At 41.7% G+C, this 25,284-nt stretch overlaps 1 protein-coding gene across 3 annotated transcripts in view; it reads right to left on the bottom strand.

Moving 5' to 3' along the window:
• PRKG1 (protein kinase, cGMP-dependent, type I) overlaps window positions 1–25,284 on the bottom strand; it is a 390,857-nt gene that overhangs the window by 328,015 nt on the left and 37,558 nt on the right. For all 3 annotated transcript variants that reach the window (XM_003641459.6, XM_046943176.1, XM_015278706.4), the window contains exon 2: window positions 10,345–10,511. In XM_003641459.6, coding sequence (XP_003641507.2) covers window positions 10,345–10,511 — 167 coding nt within the window. The remainder of the gene's footprint in view (window positions 1–10,344; window positions 10,512–25,284) is intronic.

Raw genomic sequence — 25,284 nt, 5'->3', positions numbered from 1 at the left:
GTCATTTCATGTTCTAGTCGTTTCACAAAATATCTGTTTTCAGTCAGAAGTGAGAGGTTATAAAAGTGTTTAGTAAAAGGATGGCAAGCAGCTTGTTTTTATTAGTTTTTCGATCATAAATTCCTTTGTATTCAGATGGCATTTAATTATAATCTCTGTCTGGATGTGCTACGAATAGTAGCTGCTGGGAAACATTGTAATCTCCATTATTTTAGAAGAATACAGTGCAAAACATAAATCTTTTAGGAATCAAAACATCAGATCGGTTTCCTAAGAACAAAATCCTCCATTTTCCCCAAGACAAGGGAACATCAAGTCTGAGACCAGGACCAACACATTAAACCAAAAGAAAAACAAGGAAACTACAAGCTACTCCTTCTGCTCCATTTCAACCCATCTGTAATGGAGTACTTTCCAATCCGGGTACCCAAGACCCAGGGTTTCTATAGAGCAGCACTCCCTTTCTTTCCCAATTTCCTTGTTTGTAGCCTCTTCTTATTTCTCACATCTCACAAGGTACAGATGACCTGATATTCCAGTTTCCAAGAAGTCTCTTTCCTTTCCCAAACTGTTTGTTTCGAGTTCCCTTTGTACCCAGAGCAGTAAGAAGCAGCACAGGACTATCGTGGATAAATGGATAGTTGGACACGATGATCTTGAAGGCCTTTTCCAACCTGAGTGATTCTATGATCAGAGTTGATTTATTATTATTATTATTATTATTATTTTGGTAGATCAACTTTCAAAGTAAACAGGCATTTCAAAAATGAATCAAACCTAACAGAAGAGAACATTTTGCCTCTACTGTTCCTTTAACACTAGTTTGGATTGCTGACACTGGAGTCTTTCTATCAGCATACACAGTCTAAATTACACAGCTGCGTATTTTAATGGGCAGAAACAAAGGTCAAAACCCAGGCACTTTCATGTATACTATTTCAATGAAAAGTCCTTTTATTTTACATTTCAGTTGTGGGAGTTTCAGTAAAAGGGAATCATGGAACAGTGGAGGAGACAAATACATTTGTGCCTCTCTTTTCAGCTGCTATTAATAAAATGAATGGGCTTTATCTAACCAATTTATTTTGTAAATAAAGCCCTGCTTCAGGACCAAAGTAGCCTTTGCACAACCACTGAGAATGTGGAGAAATAGCAAAATAGATAGCCCTTCAACAACTATGATTTAATGTGAGGAGAAAGTGTTGGAAAGCAGCTTTTATTTATTTATTTGTATTTCTTAAGAGGTTACACCTATGCATTTGCTGCCCTGAAAAGGAGAAATGAGCACTTAGCTGCCTACAGATGAGCCAGGCTGTATGAATATGAATGCGCTTACAGGACAATATATCTATTTGATAAACTCTGAATACTCCTCCCCAGCAATAAAGACTACAGCTTTCGCTGAATTTGCTCCAGCCTTGTTCAGTACTACGCTGCAACTTCATTTGTAGTCTTCTCAGAATCTAACGATAAGCAAAGTGGCAAGAGCAGTAAATAACTACGTACATGAGCAGGTCACCAAAAAAAGCTGGACATTCATTTTTAAAACAGAAATATTTTCAGGTCATCTTGACACTAGAACTTCGAAAGCACTGCTTAAGAGCCTGCCAGCTGCTCTCTGCTGAATCTAAAGGCGAAGCTCATGCTGACAGCATGACTTGAATGAGGACAGACACGTCAGACTCAGTTATTTGGGTGCTTGGCAGCATTCACATAAAGGCATTAAACACTGCGCAGTCTCTCCTATCCACCGACCAGTGTTTGTCAGTACCTTGAGACTCAGGAAGTGGTTTTATTATTATTATAATCACATAGCCACCAGGAAGCAATGGATAGGTCTGAAGTCGTTAGCTCCCAGATTTGATTGCATCTCCTCCTCTCGTGCTACCAAATGCTGGTTTAGCCTAAGCACAGGTTAAGTTTTGATTACTGGGAAGAAATCATTTAATCAAATAGCACCCTTTGAATTTAAGTGCAAACTCGTGCCATAACTTAACACAAATTAAATAGGGTTAGGGGTTTTGTCATTCTTTATGAGGAGGTCAGTATATAACCTGCAGCTTGCCTGTGCTGATTTATCTGCTCACCCCATGCAGCACCTTGGTCGAGCAGTGGAGCAGACTGCGGGGCACCAGGCACAGCACTACATTGCTCCTGTCTGAGCTGTAGTTCTGCTCTGCAAGCTTGGATTCTAATACCTGTGAGATTTATTCAGACTTTCTTTCCTGAGTCCTAGTTCAGGTGACAACGAGCATCCCCACCATCTTTACAAAACACTATAATCTTTCTTTCTACAAAGCCTGGTTTGCTCCAATTCAGCAATATTGCTAACAAAGTCTATCAGTTTCATACGAGCTCTTACTAAGATGCATACTAACTTGCAATTTTGTTGGAGACAGGGTAAAAGAGAGCATCTCCTGTAGCCCCCTGCAGCAATATTCCTGTACTTTGTTTATATATCCCTATAGCCCATACTTTAAACGCAGAGTCAGTTTTGTAGTCTTGAAATAATTACTTTATACAAGCTGTATCTAATCATGAGCACAATCACTGTCTACAAAGCACCACCTCTGTGACAGTCATAATTTCATATCCTATTTGACCTCATGAACGTTTCATTAAATAAGCACAAGAAATACTTCTGTCTGTCCAATATGAATAAGTAACTACATTAAGGAGAGTCAGTTATTCAGACACTGTAAAATCAAAGAAACCGGATGATAAAGGTGGAGCACTTGCTTTTGTATGTACCATGTGTGAAAACAAAAGTGCACAACAATCCCATTTCTCTAAGAGATGGATCACACACAAGGCTCTAACACAGTAAGCTCTGAACATCCAATATATCCTATCCTGGAGGAGTGCTAGAACCAAGTTCTAAGTTGATATATTAATTTGGAATAATACAAGAATGAACCTTTGTAATGGTGCTCACACAGAGTGGGCCACAAGAGTGCAAAGCCAAGCCATAGCAATGCAGCATCCTTGCCAAAGCCTGCACTTCATCTACTTTTATGAACAGTGATAATTAGTTGTGGATTTTTTAACCAATAAATATGCTTTGTTTTGACTTCTGGGGAAAGAAAAAGGAAAATAAATGAATCAAATTTCATGATGAATTGTAATAACTCCAACTGGAAGCAGGGGGAACAACATTCAATTTCAGTAAGAAATCCTCAGAAGTTAACAAGCAGGTTTTTGCATTATCAGTGACATATTTTCTACTTTTATAATGCCCAGAAACCTCTGAGGATGCATGAAGCCCCTACTGAAATGCTGAAGCAGATCTTAGTTTGAGATCCAGAGTGCCACAGCAATCATGCAAATGCTTCCCTGACTTGGTGCTTAAGTTATGGTGACTTTCTGAGAGCTCCAAATTTTCATGCTGCATTCATTAAAAGCATGCCTCAGACTGGGGCATGGTGGTATTATGGGACAACAGTACACGTGCAGTTGCTAAACAATGTCAAAGCCAACAGAATTGTTCCCCTAAGGTGAGCAGGACTCGAAGTAACATTACCAGGTTTTTTGTAGACATTCAGGCCAAATGATAAACAATCTCAAAACATCAACTGACTGCTAGAAACAAGCCTGATCTCCAAGGGAGTGGAGTGAACCCCACAGATATCCTCAAGTGAAATACCAACCAATAAGTGAGTGTGTAACGACAGTGAGACACCTGAACAATCCTAAGATCTCAGCCCTCCACTCCTCTGCCCTACAGACTCCTTGCCAGAACTCTGTACTTGGAAGGATGAAGCATGAGATGTGAACACACACAATGATGGAACATCTAAAGAAACCTGGCTGGCAATCTCCCTCGCTCCTTGGATCCACATTGAAATTCACACTGTAAGGAGCTTTAGGAATACTCTTCTAATGCATCCGCATTGCCCAAGGGATGGTCTTCAAGTTTTGCAATAACACTAGCTCCACAAAAGGCCAGTATCCAACTGAAGGCTTCTGAGATGCTTTACGTGCCTGGAATGACAAGTGATATCTCTGACTGCCCCCTCCAAAAGGTCCTAATACAGCTTGCTCTGCAGTGAGGTGAAACTCTTTAAGAGTGAAGACAGCAGTCCTACATAATTTCTTAAATTTGGAATGCCTTACAAAAGGATCGCGTCCTGATATCTGATCGTGTCAGTACTGAACTGGATTTGCAGAGGAATCAGGGATGAGGGTATGAAAATTTCCCAGAGGAAAGAGAACCACTAAACCACCTATTTCCTCGGGAAACAGGCTTATTTCATGGGAACCCACAAAGGTTGCAGGATGCCAGAGAGGAACAGCTTCTCAGACTGCACAAAAAACCTTGATGACTCTACAACATGATGAAAAAGAAAAGGCAGAAAACATTAAGTCGACGAGTGGAAAAAGAAACTGATGCCACAGTTGATTTTTACACAACTAGTGGAAAGTACTGTGAGAGGTTGTTTCTTCAGAGACGATGGATCTGTTGGCATGCTGTGCAGGAAATCTCACTTTGTCACAAATACCTAACTGACTCCTTCCCACACAGTGCCCCTTATGATGAGATGAACAATGACCACCCCATCACTGTTGGAGAGCACCAGCAGAGCCAGGAGAAGTTTGCACACTGGGGCTTGGTGACAGCAATAGTAGCAGGCCATTATAAAGTAAGGGACGCCTTGCAAACACAATGTACAATAATACAAAAATAAATGTGGTGAAGGTCAAAAGATACGCTGCGCTGAGGTGACTGCATTATTGTTCCCATTCTGCACTTGTACTTGGGAACAAATCACAGAACCTCCTTAAATCCAAAACTCATCTCTGTTCTCCATCTCCCTCTCCTTTAGAAAAAATAACCCTACCAAATCCTCTGAGAAGGAACTAACTCAGAAGACCCTAGGGCTAGAAGAGCAATTATGTCCTATTAAATCAGATTCTTACTGAAAATAGTCCATAAAAAGAGACAAAAGAGGGGGCAGTGTGAGGGTGACGCAAAGCCAGACCGAATGCAATATTTGTGCATGATTGTATAGAAGCCAAGAGCCTGCAGTGATCATTCTCCAGTTAAAAACAAACAAAACAAAACAACATAACTGCACAGTTGCCAAAAGCAAATAGCAGAGAAAAGGATGATGTGCTCCAGCACACCTTCAGAAATGAGAATGAAGAACTCTGGCCAGCAGAATGATAATAGAACCTTATAGTGTCACAAAAGTTAGGCAAAAGCTATGATAACCTCCAGGCAGCATCATGCTGATGTCTTGTGGAAGACAGACAGTATCTATAAGCCTTTTTTGGTTTTGATTCATTGGCAGAAATCCCAAAAGACTGAGGAGCTGCTCTGAGATCCTGAGGATCTCATCTGAGACAGCTCTGCCACTTCCGCTGCGACATCTCCTACAACCTCCTGCATTCCTCTCTGCAGTTCACACGGCTATAGTGACAGTATTCATCTTCCTCTGCAAACTCTGCGCTTGATATCCTTGCAAATCCTGCACTTTCTAGGAATATGTTCCTTCCCGATTCTTCTCTGACGCCCCAAACCCCATCCCCACACGGGAAGACATAATTAGATGTTTCATCACTTTGGAGAAGCTATGAAGAGTAAAGTAAGGAACAAAGTCTCCCAGAAGAGAATCCTCTTGACTGAAGATGAAAATAAAATGAAATTCAAGGACATTTAAGAGGAAAAACTATTAAAATAAGGGCTGTGGAAAGTGTAGACTGTTTCTCAGTATGGGCTCTCCTCAAAGCTGCTTTTTCCCTTTCCATATCTGCAGCACTGGGAGCCTAACAGATGTTGGAGGGGCTGTTTCCCTCAGCCCAGCTTCTGGAGTTTTAGTGCAACCTCAGTATTCATTTGCAGAAGAACAAAGAGCCAAGGAGGACGCTACCACACACCCACAGCCAACGCAAAATCCTAAGCTACAGAACAGTCATTTCAAGTATTTTAGGTCCTCTCCACTCCACTCACAGTGTTATTCCTTCCATTTTTCATGGGAATAGAAACCAACATGAAAGAAGGACTCCTTACACCTGTTAATACAGTTTCTAAAAAAAAAAATCAGAACGTCTGTTTATAGTGGCATGGCTGTTATTCACATGAGAGCCTAAAACTTGTACATTGTCACCTGATTTATCTGCAGCTCTGCTGACACATTTTCCTTTCATAATGCAGCCATCAAATGTGACATCTTGCAGCTGACAGGTTCAGACAGAGAGGGAGCAAAAGAGGAAACATTTGGTTTCAGATGTGGGATATCACATTTATCCTCATTAGTGCGAGGTAACACCCACACATAACTCAAAGCTGTCAACACGGTACAGATCTAGATGCATCTCTCAGAAAGAGACCTTTCCAGGTTTTCAAATTCTTAAGTAAGTTCTGAAAAGTTTTAGAAATGTAATTCCCCAAAAAAGGCTTTAAGTCAACCAAATTAAACGTCCAAAACCAGAGCTTGGAGAACTTCTGTTTTTTTTCTTAACCTTAAAACAAAACAGAGGTGGCAAACCAATTCTAGAGGCAGAATACAATTGACCAACAGAGATAATTCCTTTTTCACTCCGAAAGAAACCTCAATTTTAAGACAAAAACCTGATGAGGCACTCTTAGAGCAGCACACACACTAATAAGAAAGGTAGTATTTTTGGTAAGCTTATTTTATCCTCAAAATTGCTTGACTTGCAGTCAGAGTGCCAGCAGAGACTAGTTCATATGCATAAGCCAAGGATCACTCATCCCTCTTTTCACTCCCAGCTTCAACAACCCAAAGGCATGCTTTTGCTGTAGGTGGTCAGAGCTCCTTTTTCCAAGAATCTCAGCCCCCAATAAATACTTGCTTATATCACAACTAATTTTCACCTTCAAACACAGCTACAAGACAACTTTTTGGGTGCTGCAAGAGAAATGGTGATCCTTGGGCTTTCGTGAGCTGGACCCCATGTGCTTCCATGCAGGAAGGCTGTCCCAGAGGATTGCAACCTTGGAGGGCTCTCTAACAAGCATGACTATCCCAGTTTCCAATATCCTCCCATCTTCCCATACTGTGTTTCACTTCTCCCTGCTCAGCTTTGAATTTTGATATATGGAAATATATGGAAGACTTTCTCCTTGTGCTCTCAGTAACTTCAGTCTTTTCTCAAGCTACACTCTATTAAACAACTTGTCATCTCTGGAGCACAATCAGTTTGTACTAGCGCTCCTGAAAATAAAAAGAAACACAAGGAGGACAGGAAATCTGATGCAAGGTAAAAAATAATAGGACACAGAACACAGTTTTTACTCAATCACCGCATGCATGAGAGCACAAAACCAGAGTGGAAAGAATCAAACCTGCCAGAGCGGGCAAACACATGAATAAAAAATGACAGCTCACCCAAACCTGGTATTGGGCAGTAGCGAATTATCTTTCTGATTGGATCAAAGACAGAACGGAAAAGCAGACAAGACTTTTCCTGACTCTTCAATGAGTTACAATGGTCATTTTCACCCCAGGAATATAGCAACACCAGAATTACTTTCAGAAACCATAATCAAGCCATAGTAAAGACGGAAGAGTTTGGGGCTCATCATTATTCAGCCTTCTAAGACTCACCACGCACAGCAGGTGTCACATAAGTAAGCATCCAGGATAAAGAACCCAAATATTCAGAGATCATAATTATTGTAGACACTGCAGGTCTAATAAGCTTTATGAAGATAAGTGAAAATTTAAAATGGAGACTACTGCTGCTTCACAGTGATCAGGGAATGCAGAAAGCAATAATGAAAGTGATGGATGTTTTCAAATCCATCTTACTTAAATTATGATTTATAATTAGTCTAAGGGAACATCACCCATATATAACCCAGACTTCTGGTAAGAGGCTCTATCTAAATGTTGAATCGTAAATTAGAAATTTGCATGATAGTATTGGTTATCAAACGCTCAACATGACTAATTTGTATTCATATTCATCACAAGCAAGGAAGGAAAGGGGAATACATCGAAACAACATTTGCAATGCTCATGCAGTTTTTGAGAAAATAAAACATCACTCACTAATATTCATAAAGATAGGGTTTTTTTCAGTAGAACTCCGTGAAGAATAAAGTTCATAGTTGATTGGCTGTAGGTTTTTTGTTTGTTTGTTTGTTTGAATAGCTGAAAGGATACAGTGATAAGCCAAAAAGAGCAAATGAGCCCACAGTAACAACTATAAACCAAGCCATTTGATAACATCATCTCTCATTTCCATTACTTCACCGTCACTCATTGCATTACTCCTAAACATAGACTATAAACTCTACATAATTTTGTTTGTGAAGCATTATACGTATTTACATAGCTATCTAAATAATCTTAAATTAAATCACAAGACCAACCAAATACTGGGGGTGAGCCAATCCTGCCCTCACACACACAGACCTGCCAGAAGAGCAGGAATAAGCTGAAGAGCTCAAAAGCCATGAGGTTTTCTTTGACATACAGTTGTTTCAGAAGATGAGTCAAGGGACAGAGTCTGGAGCAATAATTAGAAACATCTTGTAAATTCAGGAAAGCCACAGTAATAGTACAACATCAGGTATATAAAATAAAGGCCATCCAAGTCACAAGTCATGTTCAGTGCCTCAAACAGCAGTGGGAAAAGGTCTGCCCACAAATCCCCCAGAATTCCTCTCCAAAGGATGCAACAGCACTGGACAGGAGATAAGTGCACCCTGCTGTTATGAGGTTTCATCAGGAGACAACATGGTACATACCATCCAAACCCAGTCACACAGCGACGGCGTTTGGGAAACAAACAGTTGTGTGATATCAAAGCTTCATTATTTTACCACAAAAACAAACAAACAAACAAACAAAAAGTATTGCTTTCAAACAGTTTGTTACTGGTGCTAAGACAAATCTTGCACCCCAATAAAGTGGTTTCTGTATTCAAAATGTGAGACTGAAAAACCTACACCTTTCCATGTTATGCTGGGGTGGGCATATATTTGCTTTGGAATCTCCCACTAACTACTTCATAATGCAAGATGCCATCTGAATGTGGAAAATATGTAAATATTAAAAGCTGGAGGACTTAAAGCTGTGCCATGAGAAAGGATTTAACCTTAAAAGGGCAGAACCTTAAAGCTGTTTTGGGAAACTAGTGAAGAGCATTTGCAACTATACAGCATTAAGACTTTGGCAGGAAACCATGTTTAAAAGGATGGCTTACTGCCTAGAAAATATTTTTGTTTAAAAGACAATTTAAGAAATTAATTTGTGCATGTGCAAATACACAGAAACACGCAAGTTGTACATAATCTGAAGTCTTCTCATATTTGCTCAAAAGGCACAGACAAACAGACAAACAGGAAACCTCTGTTCTCTGTATTATCTGGACAAAATGCTTGCAGGTCTACTCCGTCCTAAGGAGCACCAAGAGATTTTGTAAGTATGTATCTACATGCACTGTATCAAACCAAGATGGGGACTCATTTGTTGCATTAACTGAATTAAAACAGCAACATTTGCCTCAGAACTCACTATTAGACATTAGCCAAAGGGATAGGTGCACATTGCAGTAGGTGGACATCAGGTTTGATCAAGCCTAGTAACTCCTACAGATGAAACACAAACTTCCTATGAAAAAATATACCTATAGTAAATATGCCCAATTCAACACACAAAGCTAAAGAACGCAAAAAGAATAAGACACAAAATGCAAATAGCTGACGTTCTGGAAAAATAGAGTGCTCGCAACACCCATCCAGCAATGAGACTCTGAGAAACCCAACAACCCCCAAAAACAGAACGTCCACTGCTGCGCTCACATCTCACCAAGATAAAACCCTGCCACAACTCATACTGTGACATATCAGGCATGCTAAACTGCAGATGCTACACTCATTTTGTGCACAGGGCAGAAAAATATCATTTTCTATTATGAAACACATTGCTTCTGCAGAGATGTCCATGTACTTCATCAACATGCAAAAGCTCATTCTCACAACAGTCTATAAGGTAGCAAGCTATTACCACAGTCTCCTTTTACAGTCACTTTCCATTTCCGTAACACCACCATTTCTGTTAAGCCAATCATTGATATGGCAAAGCATAGGTATTGCCCCAAAGCCCAAGAACTATATTTAGTGGTGGCTTATTCCAACAGATCTCAGTGCTGGGTTAAGAGCTTTAACCTTCTTTCCTTACATAGGGAGGCACACAGTTCCAGCATGGAATTTTCCAAGCAAAAGTAGTTCACACAAATTCTTCAACAACCATATTTAGAAAATGTCTTTAGTCTCTTTCTTCAAAATGATTTTTTTCCCATGAAATAAAGTTTTCATCTCCATGTATGTTGGAAAATAAAGGAAAAAGATATCAGCTTTTGAAACCATACCTTCCATGACATACACCAGGGAACCCACATCTCCCTCCTTGATGATACAGCTGTCTTTGCCATACTCCACAGGATACATACAATCCACAATCTCCTGGATCTGAGACAGCTCCAGATTCTTCATGAAGTCATTGTCAAGGATTGCTTCCTTTATTAGCTCCTTGGACCTGCACAATAGGAAAAAAAAAAAGCAGAGTTTAGCCAAATGTCCATCCACTAAGCTGAATAACAGCACACAAAGTTTGGCACAACCACACAGTGACTCAGTGACTGTTTCTTTGGGAAAAAAAAAAATCCAGATTTTTTTCCCTAAAAATGTGATGGAATCAGAGAAGATGAAAAAAAATTAACTTGTAATGATTTTTGTAAATAATTTTAGATACAGCTTTGTAATGAAAATAGACCTCGTGCAATTGCAAGATCCCTTTTTAGCTACATCAGTAATAACGCTGAAGAATAACAGAGCTACCCAAAATATCTTCCATATACAAAAGTGAAAGGAAACACAAACAAGAAGTCCAAGGATTTACTGCGTAGTTTATCATATTCCTATTAAATCACACAAACTGGAGAATACAGGAGTGTGTGATACTGCAGTGATTCCCTAGGTATTAACCAAATTCCAAACACCATGACATCCAGCAGAGGAGGCAGCACTGTTAAACATCACCAATTCTTTGCTTTGACAACTAACAGGAAAATTCAGAAGTGTTTTTAGCACGCACAAAATTAGACACTCAATTTTGGCCTGGCATGCAATTGGTTTAGCAGTCTGAAGTTCTAAACTGTGCAAGGTTTAGAAAGGAAGCGGTTGTCTCTGACAACACAGGTGAAGCCTCCAATCTGACTGTAACTACTTCATTATGACATTTTGCAAGACCTTCTAGAGCAACTTACGGAAAGAAGCAAGTGAGGATGCTACATCTAGGTCCTGACAAAGTCAGAGTTCCTAAAACCACCCACTTCTCCTAAATGATTGACTTCACATGAGAGGCCATCGGCACTGACCTACTGAAGCATTGGATGCAAAGTAGACTGGGTTTCAAGCATCGTCTGCAAGAAGGAATGGACTGCTGCAGAAACCTTGTTCTTGAGAAATTTAGTTTAACTTCATGTGCTATCATTCTAATTCCTTGTACAAGCAAATAAAAACCACCAGGAAGAAAACATTTGTGTTGTTCTTTCATTGCTTTCAGCAGCGTAGAGGCTGATAATTTTAAGGTTGGCTATAAAGCAAATAACTTGCTTTCCTTATTTGTTCCACATAGTACAGCAAAAGCAGACTTTCTATGCTGTTTCTATGTCTCTTTTGGTCTCAGCCACCCCCACAGGTCCCCATAAGCCTCATAACAAAGACACTAATTACTAGCATTACTCAAACAGCATGCTGAAGAAGAAAGCATAATAAAAGCTTTCACGGTAGTCATATCAGCCAGCATTCCAATTCCAGCCATTTGTTCCATTGCAAGGCTCAAAATGAGACTGTCTGCCCAATAAAATAAAGTCAGCCTTTCACGAGGGATGCTTAGAAAAACAGACACAAGAGATGCAAGGAATTCAGACATGGGTATGTTGGACCTCCCTGTTAATTTAGGGCCCACAGAAAGAAGCAACGCTGTTCTTGTAGGAATCAAGGACAACAAAGGATTTGAAAGGATCTGGGAAGCCTGGTCTAAATAGTAGCAAAGGGGCAGCAGAAGAGCTAAAAATCTGCTACAAATCCATTCTGGGGAGAAGCAGCAAAATATATGCAAGATGACCAAAGGTTTGGAATTTGTGAGTTTAATAGTATCCTGAGTGAAGCCTCAGAGTACCTCTAACCAACAGATTCATGGCATCAAAAGCCTCTTCTCTTACACATACATAGCTTGCTCCAAAAATAATGTCTCCTATTTATTTCCACGGAAACTACAACAGATACAAAGAGCACAATAACACTCAGCAAATTCTCAGCTACAAAACACTACTTCTCAACATAATCACCACCATTAGCTGTGCATTTTCACCAGTAATGAACAAGATCCTGCATGTTGCGCTCATAAAGATCTGCACCAACAGAGGTGGCCCACTGTTTCATGCTGTTATGATGGCATAGGTGCTAAGAAAACGTTGCCTACACAGTCCAAACAAAAGGAAGTCACAAAGTGCCAAATCCAGACTACGTGGTGGATGTGGTAGGACAGTCCAGCCAAGATTAGCAGTGTGCTGCACAGTCTTCAAACTGGTATGAGATCTGGCATTGTCATATTGCAGGAGAAAGGTTGTCGTCTTCTTCTCTGGCCTGACTGGAAGTATGAGCCTTCAGCTTCATCAGGGTTGTGAAGTAGTGGTCAAAATTGATGACTTTTCCAAGTTCTAGGAAATCCAGAAGGATCATCTCTTTCCTATCCCAAAATACAACATATATCACTTTAGTCACTGAGGGCTGTGTCTCAAACTTTATCTTAGATGGGGAATTCACATGTCACCACTTCATGAACTGCCACTTTGACTCTGGCTCATAGTGGTGACACTACGTCTTGTCATTGGTAATGATGCAATCCGGGCAACTGCCACCTTCAGCCTCCTATTGGTTCCATAGGTCCTGACAAACTTGCATACAGTGTTCCTTCTGTTTCTGTGTGAGCATTTGTGGGATCCACATGCTGCAAGCTTTGTGATATTCCAACATTGCCACCATTGTTTCCAATTCATTGAGGCTGATATTCAGCTTTGTACGCAGTTCCCTGGTTGTAATCCACCAATTCATATGAATGAGCTGATTGAGACACTCCTCTTTTCCTGGTGTGACAGCTGCGCATGAATACCCAGAACATGGCACCTTGCTGCTCCCACTGCTGAACCACACCACCCACTGCTTCACAGTGCTCACACCCACTGGCTGGTCTCCATAAGCATTCAGCAAGCACTGATGAATGTCAACGGGTGCCATGTCTTCTGCATGGAGGAATTCAATGACACATCTGTGCTTCATACACACTCCCACGTCAGACGCCATTCTGTCAGACTGCCCCTCTGCTGCCATCTGTCACACAGCAACAACATGGAACAGGATATTGGTGGGAAGGTTCAGCCTCTACTGCCATACCACCAACACGAACCTCTGATGTCACCGGTCAACATAATAAAATAGGAGGCATTACTTTTGGAGCCGTTCTTATAGAAATATTGGGGAAATTGAAGCTCGGAGATCCACTGAGTCATTCAAATGCTTTTAACAGCAGAAGTGTGCCAGCATTAGAAGGGAAAGCACAGGACATCAACAGCAGTTCCACCTCCCAACATCTAAGCATCTTAAAACTAAATACTGAACATTCTGGGCAATAGCTCTATCGCACTTGAACACGACCAAAATAGGTGTTATTATTTAAGGACAGTTAGTTAAAATGAGATTTCAAACACAACTAGCCCAGAGCGAGAGAAAAGCACCTCCAGCAGCCCCAGAGCAGTGCCTGTGAAGTGAAAAAGCACCTTGTGACCCAAACAGCATGTTTTGAGCATATTAGCATCAAACCAAACCACACTCTGTAGCTAGTAAGCCACAAACCTTTTCATCTAGAAATATTCCATCCACCTCAAAAAAAAAAAAAAAAAGCAAAGCTTAGCTTGACGTATTTGAAAATTAGTTGATACTAAAAATACATTGTCATAGCTACAATAAGATTTACTCTATTGTTCCCTGAAAGAGAGTATTCGTCAGTCTAATAATTTAAAAAATTATTCATGCAATGTAGATTACCATTCCCGCACACTTGTGCATACAGGGCCTTCAGCAATTTCCACATTATTTTATTACACAGCTTTATTTCAATGAAATTCACAGATGAAGCTCCAGGTAAATAGATTTTTCTTCTTCTCTATTTATTTTTATACGACGTGAAATTCAAAGCATATAAATTAGCTCATAATTCCCAATTAACCCGGAACCAATGCTTTCGTGAACCACACCATTCCTTAATCATCTCCATTACTATTTGAAAACTGCATCCACTGCAGAAGTGTTAACACACAAGTCTACCTACTGATGCAACAAAAGGTATCTAAAATGGTCAAAAACACACTCCTGCAAGTGGTTTAAACAAGACACAGCTGTTTCAATATCTCTTACTGTTGAAAAGTATTTAGTCTGCATTTTTTAATTCAAGTTTCTAATAGAAATAACCCGCAAACAAAATAAACCTACAGTATTTATAATGGAACAGACTTCTGAGTGACCTTGTTTCAGGAATGGGGCACTTTGGGGAATATTTACTTAGGGCTCAACTGAACGGCTCCTAATGCAGAGGGCCATTCAGAGCAGAGAGTGAAGCTGTCATCTGTACTTTCCAGAGGCAGAAATCTGCAACTATGTTTTCTGAAAAAAAAAAAACAGTGATCAAAAGCAATGGAAAATTAAAAAGTAAAAAGGGCATAATCATCTGTGATACATCCGTTCCCAAATGAGTTTAAGCCCATCATGCTAACTAATAAGGCATCAGTAGGAACAAGCTAATTGCATCCTAATTTGCAGAAGCCATGCAAAAAGCACCGTAAGAAGTTTGCTATAAATGCATTTCATCCATGAAAACAATTGTGCCAGGCTGTGAGTGCCCCTCAGAAGAACAGCATACAGAAGTGCGTTACCTTGCACACCGCCCAGCCCCAAGCAGGCGCTGCTCCAGTCCTCCAGAGACAGCTGCCCAGCATCTCAACCTCAGAGCAAAAAGCCTGGAAAAAAATTCATTTGCAGTTCTAGTCCCAGCACGCAGGGACTCTGCACAGGTGCTGGAAAAGGCCAGTGTTAACGGTTTGCTTTATTGCAGTGGTCATAAAACACGAAATCTGTTCTAGAATGGTGCTCAAAGCCCTGCTGCTAACACCTGTTGGCAACACAGACTGACACATGAAGGCAGAAGATACAACCTGAAGTGTTGTGCAGCCCCAGATAAGAAGATAAGTTAAGCCTCCAGTGGTTGGCAATGCACACAGTGATATACCAAACCCCATAGTACAGCCTATCATTACTCTGTCTGTAATTTACATTTTACAAAGTGCAAAATTAATAGTCGTCTCAGTCATCTAACTCACAGCCAAAATCTACATACTTCACGCTAGATAGGTACCTTCAGGCATGTATGATCAATATCAGAACCAAAAGCTAATCTTTGTCCCAAAAGGTCTTATTTCAACATCAGAAAACTGCTTGCTGAGTGTAAGGAAAGGAAGAATTTAAGGGAAGATGGAAAGACTACTGCAGCATACATCCAGGGAAGACTGCAGGATCAGAGAGCCCTCCTTGACCCGCACTAGACAGGCACAGCGTTTGTTTGCAGGGGAGTTAGCGCAAGCCTTAAATTCAAACAGAGAGCAAAGGGCGGTCAAGAAAAAACAAAAGAAGTACAGAATATCCATTAGGTGACACCAACAGAGAGCACCTGGAAGCAGATCTGAATGACAGAGTGTCCACATGTACAACGCCACAGCTGCGTACCAAAACCATTTTAAACTGGAGCTCGCTGCCAGGGCTGAACCCTGCAGCAGTAAGAATGAGTAAGAATGCAGCTCCCTGCGAGGTGAGGACTTAGCATTTACTGATAGGCAGACCTGGCTCAACAGCACTGCAACCCACAGCATCATTCTTGTTCTGTTTCTTTGCTGCTGTAAAAATGCAGTTTGAATTAAATGCAACAGATGAACAACAACTGCCTGTTTGAAATGTTTAATAGTGTTTACTTCTACAAAATGTGGCTATGGATTAAAAAAAATAGAAAAAAATCCTTCCAAAAGGTGCATGCAGCTCAGTATTAGGCCTACTCCAGCTCTCCAGAAACTATTCACCCGAACAGAAATGCACTGCAAAAAGTATTAAACAAAACTGCAGAATTTGTCTTTAACCTGTGCCCAGACAAACCTCCCTTTCATAAGGCATTCCTGGACTGCACACTTCTATAGGTTTAGGAATGCTCAAAGCCCATGTCCACCGAAGCACTTTACTGTTTCTAAGCCCCTGTGCACATAAGAACAGAACACAAGCTCACACGCTGCTCTGGAATGGGACCTCAACATCCTCCTCTTCAGCGAACAAAAGCAAGAAAACCTCTGACAGAAATGGATGTGTAAGCCTCAAGGGCAGCATCACCAAGAGCAGCCAAGTGAAGTCCACTGAATAAGACATTTCAGAAGTTCTCTTTAGAGATTCTCCTTGAGCACAAAAAAGCCCACATCCTCCAAAAACCAGTCATGTCCAGCACAAAGGCCTTGCTGTACAATTGCTGTTGCTTACTGTGTGACAATCCAATCTACAGGCAGGCTGCACATCCCACACAGCCACCTTTTCATCCAGACACGCTTCATCTTCTGCTTACAAATACCACTGCACGGCCAGTCACACACACAGAGGTTTAAAAACAAGAGCCTAGAAATCAGAAAGCGATATCGAAATGCGCTGTTATTTAGTGTGGGTGTCTCTTCAGCTCCTGCAGAGGAGAGAGGCAGCAAGCACAACTTTCAGGGATGACTGTTCAATCCCTCAACCACCAACTTCAGCTCCGCTGCCCTCGGGAAAGGTGGTTTTGAAACCAAAGCGTTTATGTTGTTAGGAGAATGATTTCTGACAAGTCAATTACAGAAAGGTGGAGGTCTGCCCCTGCAGTGCCCCGGCAGATCTGGCACTGCAGGCTGGTAGCGGGTACTTCTTGCACGACAGCAGTGCAATAGAAACGCTGGCTGGCCGGCTTTAATAATGCAGTTTGCAAAAGAATAAATGGATCCTCTTCTAAGACTCGCATACCATGTGGCAGAACAGGACAGAAAAGACCTTTTAGTAAAGTCTCAGTCCTGCTCGACTGCAACACCGCTAATAGCTGATAACTCTGCATTAGCTGTTTGTTTTGGCTACGGGCAAAGATCGCTTTAAACGTTTCTTAAAGGGAAATGTAAATATAACTCAGGAGAGCTATTCTTGTCCCATTAACTGGAAATACAGCAGGACCCAAGTTCAGGGTGGAGTAACACGGAGCCTTCCCTGCGCTTGCTGGTACTCATGACAGTGCTTGCCTGTCCCACCACAGACAGCAGTGGTGCGGCTTTAGGTCACAGGAGAACATTTCTGGGAGGGATCTGGAACATCTTGAGCCAAGGCCGTTACTGCTTAGCTGGATGGAAGAACGCGTTCTTCAGAAGAGTACACTAGAAGCAATTCAAACCAACATTTTGTCTAGAGAGGCAACAGGGGAAGAGACCGTGCCCTGATCTAAGCCTTTAAAAAAGGAAAATAAACCTCATGTTTCCATCCTGCTTGTATGTAAATACGACCTGTAGTTGCAGAAGAGAGGAGCTTTGTAGAGAACGTGTTGATGAGAGAGCTCCACTTAGCACTTCTAAATATATCAGTAAAACATGTCGTCCGTTTACACTGTTGCTCATTATATCATATGCTGGTATTCAACATTCAAGAAGCAAAATAATTTAAGGAAAAGAATGTTAATTTCCCCTTGAACTTCTCTCATTGAAAACTGTTAGGATGAAAATGCTGTAGGCAAGGTTCTTTGGGGAAGTTTTTTTGGTTAACTCCTGTATTTAAATATATCTCACCCCACAGATCTTCACCACCCTTTTCTAGGCTACTATTTTCCATCCTACAAAAACCCAGCTTTAGATACTGGAAATGTTTGGCACTGTCAGCAAGAAAATCGTCTCCTCCCAACACAATTTGCCTACTTCTGAGATGCCTGACACCTCTCAACAACACCCACACGAGCTTCATTTTGAGAAGCCATTACCAATACCTCCCAACAGGATCGAACAGCCACTTTATTAGATGAAGGAAGCAGCAGAAACTTTGGGCAGCTTATCAAAGGTGAACATGCATAGCAAGTGAATGCCAAAGGAGGAACAGAACAAGCTACATGCTACACACTTGGCTAAACAACATGGTCTTTTGAGGAGTGGTGTTCTCACACATCTCTCAGTTTTGGTGCTCACATCCAGTGTAACTGTGCTGGAGACTTTTCACACCAACAGAAATAGCAGAGAAAACATATGTACCCATATGCTGCAACGCCAAGGGATGCAGCAACACCCAAACTCCTCCAGCAGGGTTCAGTTTGCAAGACTGAGCCGTGGAGATCCAAACAAAATGTCTTGAAGGTCACGGCAACATATCTTGAAAAGAACCTCCTACTTTAAGGGCAAGAGTTTCTCCATCAATCAAACAATTATCCACATGCACTTCCACTCCTGGCAGCTCCAAGCAGCAAGCTGACTGGAGGCAGGTATGAGGACTGCAGCTAAATGGCAGCTAAAACAGTTTCCCAAAGTTTATTAGCATATTTTGAGGTCTGCATGGCTTCACAGTGATAAATGAACACTTAGAGAGAGAACTGTATTCAGATGCCCTGGAGAAGAAAGTCACAGATAGCTGCTGCAGAGATGGACTTCACCCTGGTGGAAAAAGCAGGAAATCTGCCAAGTGGATGATAACCTAATTTAAATAGATGCAGAAATCCAATTAGAGATCCTCTGAGCAGAGACAGCTCGCTCTCGTCTCTTGGATTAGAGGCTACAAACACATTGCAAGCTTTTCTAAATGTGCTGTTGTCCAGGCAAAATGAATGTGCTCTGCAAGAACACTTCTCTCCTCCTCAGCAGAAGAGCATCTGCAAGGAAAGCTATCACGACAGTGCAAATATACAGCTGTAGGTTTAGTACGGGGCTTCACCAAAAATGTGATTTATGAAAAAAGATGTGACAGATTTAACGTCAGTTACTGATTCACCTAACACTTCTGACGGATGGCACTGTCACCACGTGAGTTGTTTCACTGCTTCTGCTTTTCTGCTGCCTGGCAAAGTCCCTGGTTTAAATAATATAGGTGTCCAGGAGCAGAATGCAGACAAGCACTTGAAGCCCTAGTCCTTCAATAAATATCTCTAGGAATTGAAGAAGAAGTATTTCTTCCTTTGTTAAGGGTCAGTGAAAGGACTGACGTTAGCAGCCATGCTTTGAGAGACAAACACTGGAAGGAAGTATAGGATTACCTAAATAACATCCTCACCCAGCAGCCAAGGAGCAGGCTGCGGGGATTTAGAGGCGAGCACTGCCTCTGGATCCACTCTCAGAAAGGTCGCTTCGGGGACACAGCAGTCCTGAGCGGAGCTGTGGGAGCACCATCATGCAGGCTCTGTCTAGTCTACTAATAAACCAGATTACATTCAGACAAGCACCTTTTGGCAGACAGTATGAACTCTAAGGAACCAAGTCATACAACTTTATAACATTTAAATGGAGACAGAACAGCAGCAGGAAACTCGTATGCTGCCTACGAAAAGCAGTGAGGCTGGGAATCATACCAAGAGCCAACCACCAGCAGCCTCTCTCTATTCAAAGTCAGATCAGGGACAAATGGTCACATTCATTCAAAGTACTACCTTCTCATCTGTATTTCCACCGTGTGAGTACCAACCATCCCTCTGATTGAGCTTTGGAGAACATCTCGACAGCAACGATCTTTTCTCAAACTTATTTTAGGAAGTCTACCAAGTGTGCAGCACCCAAAAAGTACCAGACTGCCAACTAAAGGATAACCTTTGTAGATGCTGGAAATTCAGATAAACCTCCCTATTTCCCATGTATACTATCCAGAGACAAACTCAGCAGATATTTGCAATTCCACTCCATCCAAACAAGAGTAAATGCAAGTCAGAAAGAAGCTAAAATAATTGTTTTGAAGAGTAATCATGACAAAAAAAAAAAAAAAAAGACATCAAAAGGGTACCAAGTTTAAAGGGAAGGCAAGGAAAAGATGGATTGATTTCAAGGACTCTAGGAAATGGCTCTCTTTTGATCGGAATAACTGCCCTCCAGAGGATTTGAATGTTTCCAGGAACTTTGGCCTGAAAGTACACTGTCAAGGGAAACATCCTATTTCTTGCAAAGAAGAGGATATTTTTGCACTAGCAGCACACTGGTAACCTCACATTTTATGGCATCGCTTGCCCTCAGGGAACGCTAACAGGAACGGACACGTGCAAAAGCAAAAGGAGGAGGCAGCAACATAAAGGTAAGGCCAAGGAACAGCATGCTCACCTGGGACTTCATCCCTCTGAGCGAGTTTTGATGATTGCAGTGTGAGGCACCCTCCCCTACAAGCAACTGTAACCTACTGGCATTACAGCCTAGCAGAAAAGCAAGCCATAATCACAGCATGAGAAATGCTGAGGTGCTCCCAAGGGAAAGCTCTGCTCTTTACAAGCAGGACCATTTCAACAGGAAACAAGGGCACTGCTTGTTTCTGGAGTATAGCCTACAACATGCATTAAATAGATTGCAACTCTGCCTCCTCCAGAGCCAAGAAAGCAATTCCTTTAATAAAACAGGAATGCTCAAGATTCATTCTATTGAGACACGAGTGATGGGGGACATACATATTTGCCATCGCAGGATGGGCTCGGCACACAGCAAACAAGGCTCTGCTCTCAAAGGCAGGGTGCATAAAATGTAGCTGCAGCTTGCTGCTGTTGCAGCAGGGGGGAGGGATCCCCTTTCAAGAACCGGGTGAACACAGATGGGATAACAGTAATACAAGCACAATAGTAAAAAGGACAGATGCATACTGATGTGCTGGTAGGTAAACAAAGAGCAACAAGAATCACACAAGAGGAAATACCAAAATACCTGAATCCCACTCAGAGGAATGCAAGACAGCTCCAACAGCTGCAGGAAAGATTATCTTTTTAATCCTCAAGCGGCAGACCCTGAAAAACCAACTCACCATTACAAATGATGTCCCACATCTAGGATTTGTTATATCAGATGAAATCCAAAGGAAGACGCTACTTGGCCATTGGTATCCCATAATTCAGCATCAAGTGCTAACAATATCTCACTCTTCACCGTTTCTCCCAAAATACTTACAATGTATGACACATAGGAGATGGATGGGCTTATCTTGCACCAATTTAAGAGCACCCACTGCAGCATACGTTATAGCTGTGGGCAGTTATCAATGGCCCTGCTGCCCATAATTTATAATGAAGAAGCGCTGCAGGTCTGCTGCCGAGGTCCTTAAGTGCAGACCATCTGGAAGGCTCTAAAGGGAGGGGAGAAACACCTCTCTCAAGACAGTGAAAAGACAGAAAGAATAAGCCAGAAAAGAGCGCACAATCAAGTGACACTTATCTGCACCACATGAAAAGAAAATAAGTTTGCTCACATGCCTACTGTGTATCATGCTTATTTTGTTTTCCTTGCATTACTATCCTGTATTTACTCTCCTCTTTCCCAGCACCCTTATGTCTTAGCACCTTCCTACACCACCTTCAAAACCAAGAATGTCTGCTCCAAGCACAACAACTTTGGGTCGCCCTCCTTTCTCCTCTGAGTACCTTTCTTGACATTCCCATTGCATCACGCAGTTTCCTTTCCTCTATCCTTCCACGACTCAGCTCCTTCACTGGGTTGAGGAAACCACAGCTTGCAACAGGACACAAGCAGCTGAGCCTTGGGCCAGGAGGCAAAGGTCTGTAGGAAGACACGGCCAGCTTAGAAACAGAGCTGAGCTAAGCAGGAGGGCCCTGAGGGCTCAGTGTGCAAGAGCTACAAGTAGGTGATACCTCACGTTAGGTTTGGCGGGAAAAGGGGGAGAGGGAAATACACACACAAAAGTGGAACAGCAAATAAGCGTACCACAAAGAGCTGGTGAGAGTGGTCCTCCCACGTGTGGATCTCTAGGGAAACAGTTAGCTTCCTCTGTCCCACATATTTTACAGAATTAGGAATGCAGTTTTGTTCACTCCTTGAAAAGCATTGCTACAATTCTCTCACATTTCAGTTTGTTCCACAGAACGCAGGCTGCGTTTTGGAAATATTTACATGAAGGAATACACAGAGAGAACTAACAAGAGATGGAGAGAGAATATGCATGCCAAGGAGTTATTTGGGAATAGGAAACAGGAACTACTAGAGTGAGCTGAAACAATTCAAAAGACTTTAACCCTGACAGACCTAAAGAGCATTACTTAGAAGACATTTAACTGCGTTTTAAAGACATTCAGACAGTTCTTTGCCTCAAAGTCAAAAGCAAATCCAAGTCCTCAGAATATATATTAATACAACACATATTCAAGAGCAGAAAGATCAGCCCAAGTGCACGTTAAACCAATGAGCCAGGAAAGCGACTGACACAAGCTCCTGGGTAAAAAACTTCCCGTTTAGTGAGTTTATGGAACAAAAATATACAGACCTTTCAAGTGAACAAGCAAACAGCAGAACTTGCAGTTGTTGGGTTTTTCCCCCTAACCTGAATTCAGCCTATGAGCTCCTCCCTGCTAGCAAACAGCAGCAGCAGCTGGAGGTAAAAGACAGCTCTGTGACAACACCAAAATCAGCAGCTGATCTCTACGCGCTTCATTACTTACTTGCCTACAGAACTGCACTTTTAAGCTTGCCTTTGGAGCAAGTTTCAGATATTCTTTAGTTTTGAAGGACTTCAGCTTATTTGCCCTAACCCATGAGTGCATAGGTTACCCACTGGGTCGTGCAGGATTCACCTATTCTAAATGAAATTCCTCTGCTCATCTAACAAAACTTGGTGTTTGTTTTTTTTTTTAAGCTGGCTTAGCTGCAGTACACAGACAGCTCTTTGGAAATGCACTTTAATTTTACCTCCGTTCCTGTGAGGCAGATTCACTCCAGAAGCAAAAACCTTTGTAGTTTCTCCATGATGAAACACTGAGAACAGCTACCCACCTCTTGCAATTGAAGTAACTACTCAGTTTTGTCTACTTGTGTCAATTCTAAACCTTAATTACAATAATAAAATTATCAGTCACTTGCTCATCTTTAAACCTGGAGACAAAAGCTCTCTAAAACACTATTTGTAATGTCCCTAAACTGATGCTAAACACATTACTAAGATATGGCTTCCCCCATTTTTCTTTCTCTACAGCGCATGATTTTAGCCGTCAGTGGCATTAGCATTACAGGGTGCCCAACATATCACAGTGTTTCTTCCCTCCCATACCGTAACTCACAGAAGTCAGCTAAAAGCAAAGGCAGGAGGCCTTACAAACACAACAGTCTTCACCTGTCAGTTTTATGTATACAGATCTGTTGGTTTTGGGCAGTGATCTGAGAGAGTTGGTATGCGCTGTGCTGTTCTGTCCAATTCCTGCTTGCACAATCTGCCATTAAAGTCAAGGAATAAAATCTAACAAGTCTTATACATGGTGAATAGTAAATCTGCATGCTACTTTCTTTTATTGCAAGGGGGGGATACAATGCTATTCTATTTATAAAGGTCAGGTAAACCGGTGCAGTTTGTGGAGCTCTAATGCCTCTGTATTAAAACGAAATATTTAGACAGCCCCTTTCAGAGAGAAAGAAATCTCAGACTAATATTTGTCCCTCCAATCTCAGCTGACGTGTGCACACAGTTCTGTGTACACTGGGTAGAACATGACAATGAGTGTTTATTTGTTCTTCGTTTGAATTATGACGACTGTTATTTTTTAAACACTCCATAACATTTTAACAGGTCGTTTGGATAAGCCACGGCTATAAATCCTGATCAGCTGTCAAGCAAGGAAAAACCTCTGCATTACCTTTTGGCATGAAAATAAACTGCTGAGATAGAGAAGGGAGGAAACAGGGCTAAGAGGGGGGTTAAAGGTGCTTACCAGTTTGCTTAACCTGGGTCCCCAGCACAAAACAGTTGCCTTCTGCCATCTTCCTGCAAAGGAGTGATACCCAACCATGAACATTACCACACAAATCACTGAGGATGTCACACGACTATCCAACAAGGCTCTTTCCTCAGATCTTCCCTCCTTCTGTTCAAAGCAGCTAGAGGGTTTTTTTCATCTTCGAATCACAATTTCAAATTAAACAGTCTTGACAATCACGTTGATGATTTTGCCACAGCAAAAAATGCATAGCACAAGACCACTTTAATTACACAGCTAGATGCTAACACTGCAAAAAGCCCCCACAGGACTCCAGGAAAGGCAGCAAACGCATGAGGGAAACAGCACTTACAGTTAAATGCTGTGACTTGCTGCAAACCCATAATATCCAAGAAATTCATCAACTGACCCTGGTTGGGAAACTGAATTTCTAGTGACGTTTCCTCTTTGATATTCTCCTACCATGGCCTCCGAGGTCCAGTGAATGCTGAGTGCCGTCCTGTGCTATGAGACAGCACTGAAGAACAACAGCGCAATCCAAATCTTAGTTGCTGTCTCCCTGATATCTCCCTGAGCTTCAGTTTTATGGTTGTCATATTTCTTCCCCAGGCAGCTCAGAGAAGTCTGTAGAGTCAGGAGAGGTCGAGGAGAACAAAGAAGTGCCAGACAGAATTGCAGGTGCAGGGATTTGCAGGTGCTCTCATTTCACGTTCCGGACAGATCCACCCAGCACATGCAGCTGGAAGGTAATCAGCAGAAACCCCAAACAACAGCCATACCTTCCAAGAATTCAGCTGGGCTCCATGTAGCCTTCAGGCTTAGCCATGGGGAGAACACACAGACCAAAGTTTTAAACTGAATTTTAGCTACTCAGAACTGTCAGGAGCTCACATGCCTGGGACATCTCCAACAGCAAGAAGCCATATTTTAAATACTGTTGTGCAATATACTCTCAGGTTAATAAGACAATTCTATATAAACCACTCATCAGTCTATACCTGCACTCAGTTCTGTTATTGAGATGGAAACGTGGGGAAAGTTCCTCCTCCTGTGAACACCCAATAAAGGAGAGCACAGGCATTTTAAGTGGCCGGTTTTTGTTGAAGGCTCTGCCTTATTGTTTGCTATTTAATTAGCTATGAAACCTAACTTCTAATCGCCAAGTGTTAATGCTTATGAAGGAATTAGAGTTAACATACTCTCTGGGATATAAAAATCAGGCCTTTACAAAGGCTTGTTAATCAGCACGGAAAGCCAGACAACACACAGCCTGCATAGG

Source organism: Gallus gallus, chromosome 6, assembly GCF_016699485.2.
Source record: "Gallus gallus isolate bGalGal1 chromosome 6, bGalGal1.mat.broiler.GRCg7b, whole genome shotgun sequence".
Lineage (NCBI taxonomy): Eukaryota > Metazoa > Chordata > Aves > Galliformes > Phasianidae > Gallus > Gallus gallus.
Note: the sequence above shows the minus strand (reverse complement) of the source record. Positions and strands in the feature narration are given on the sequence as shown.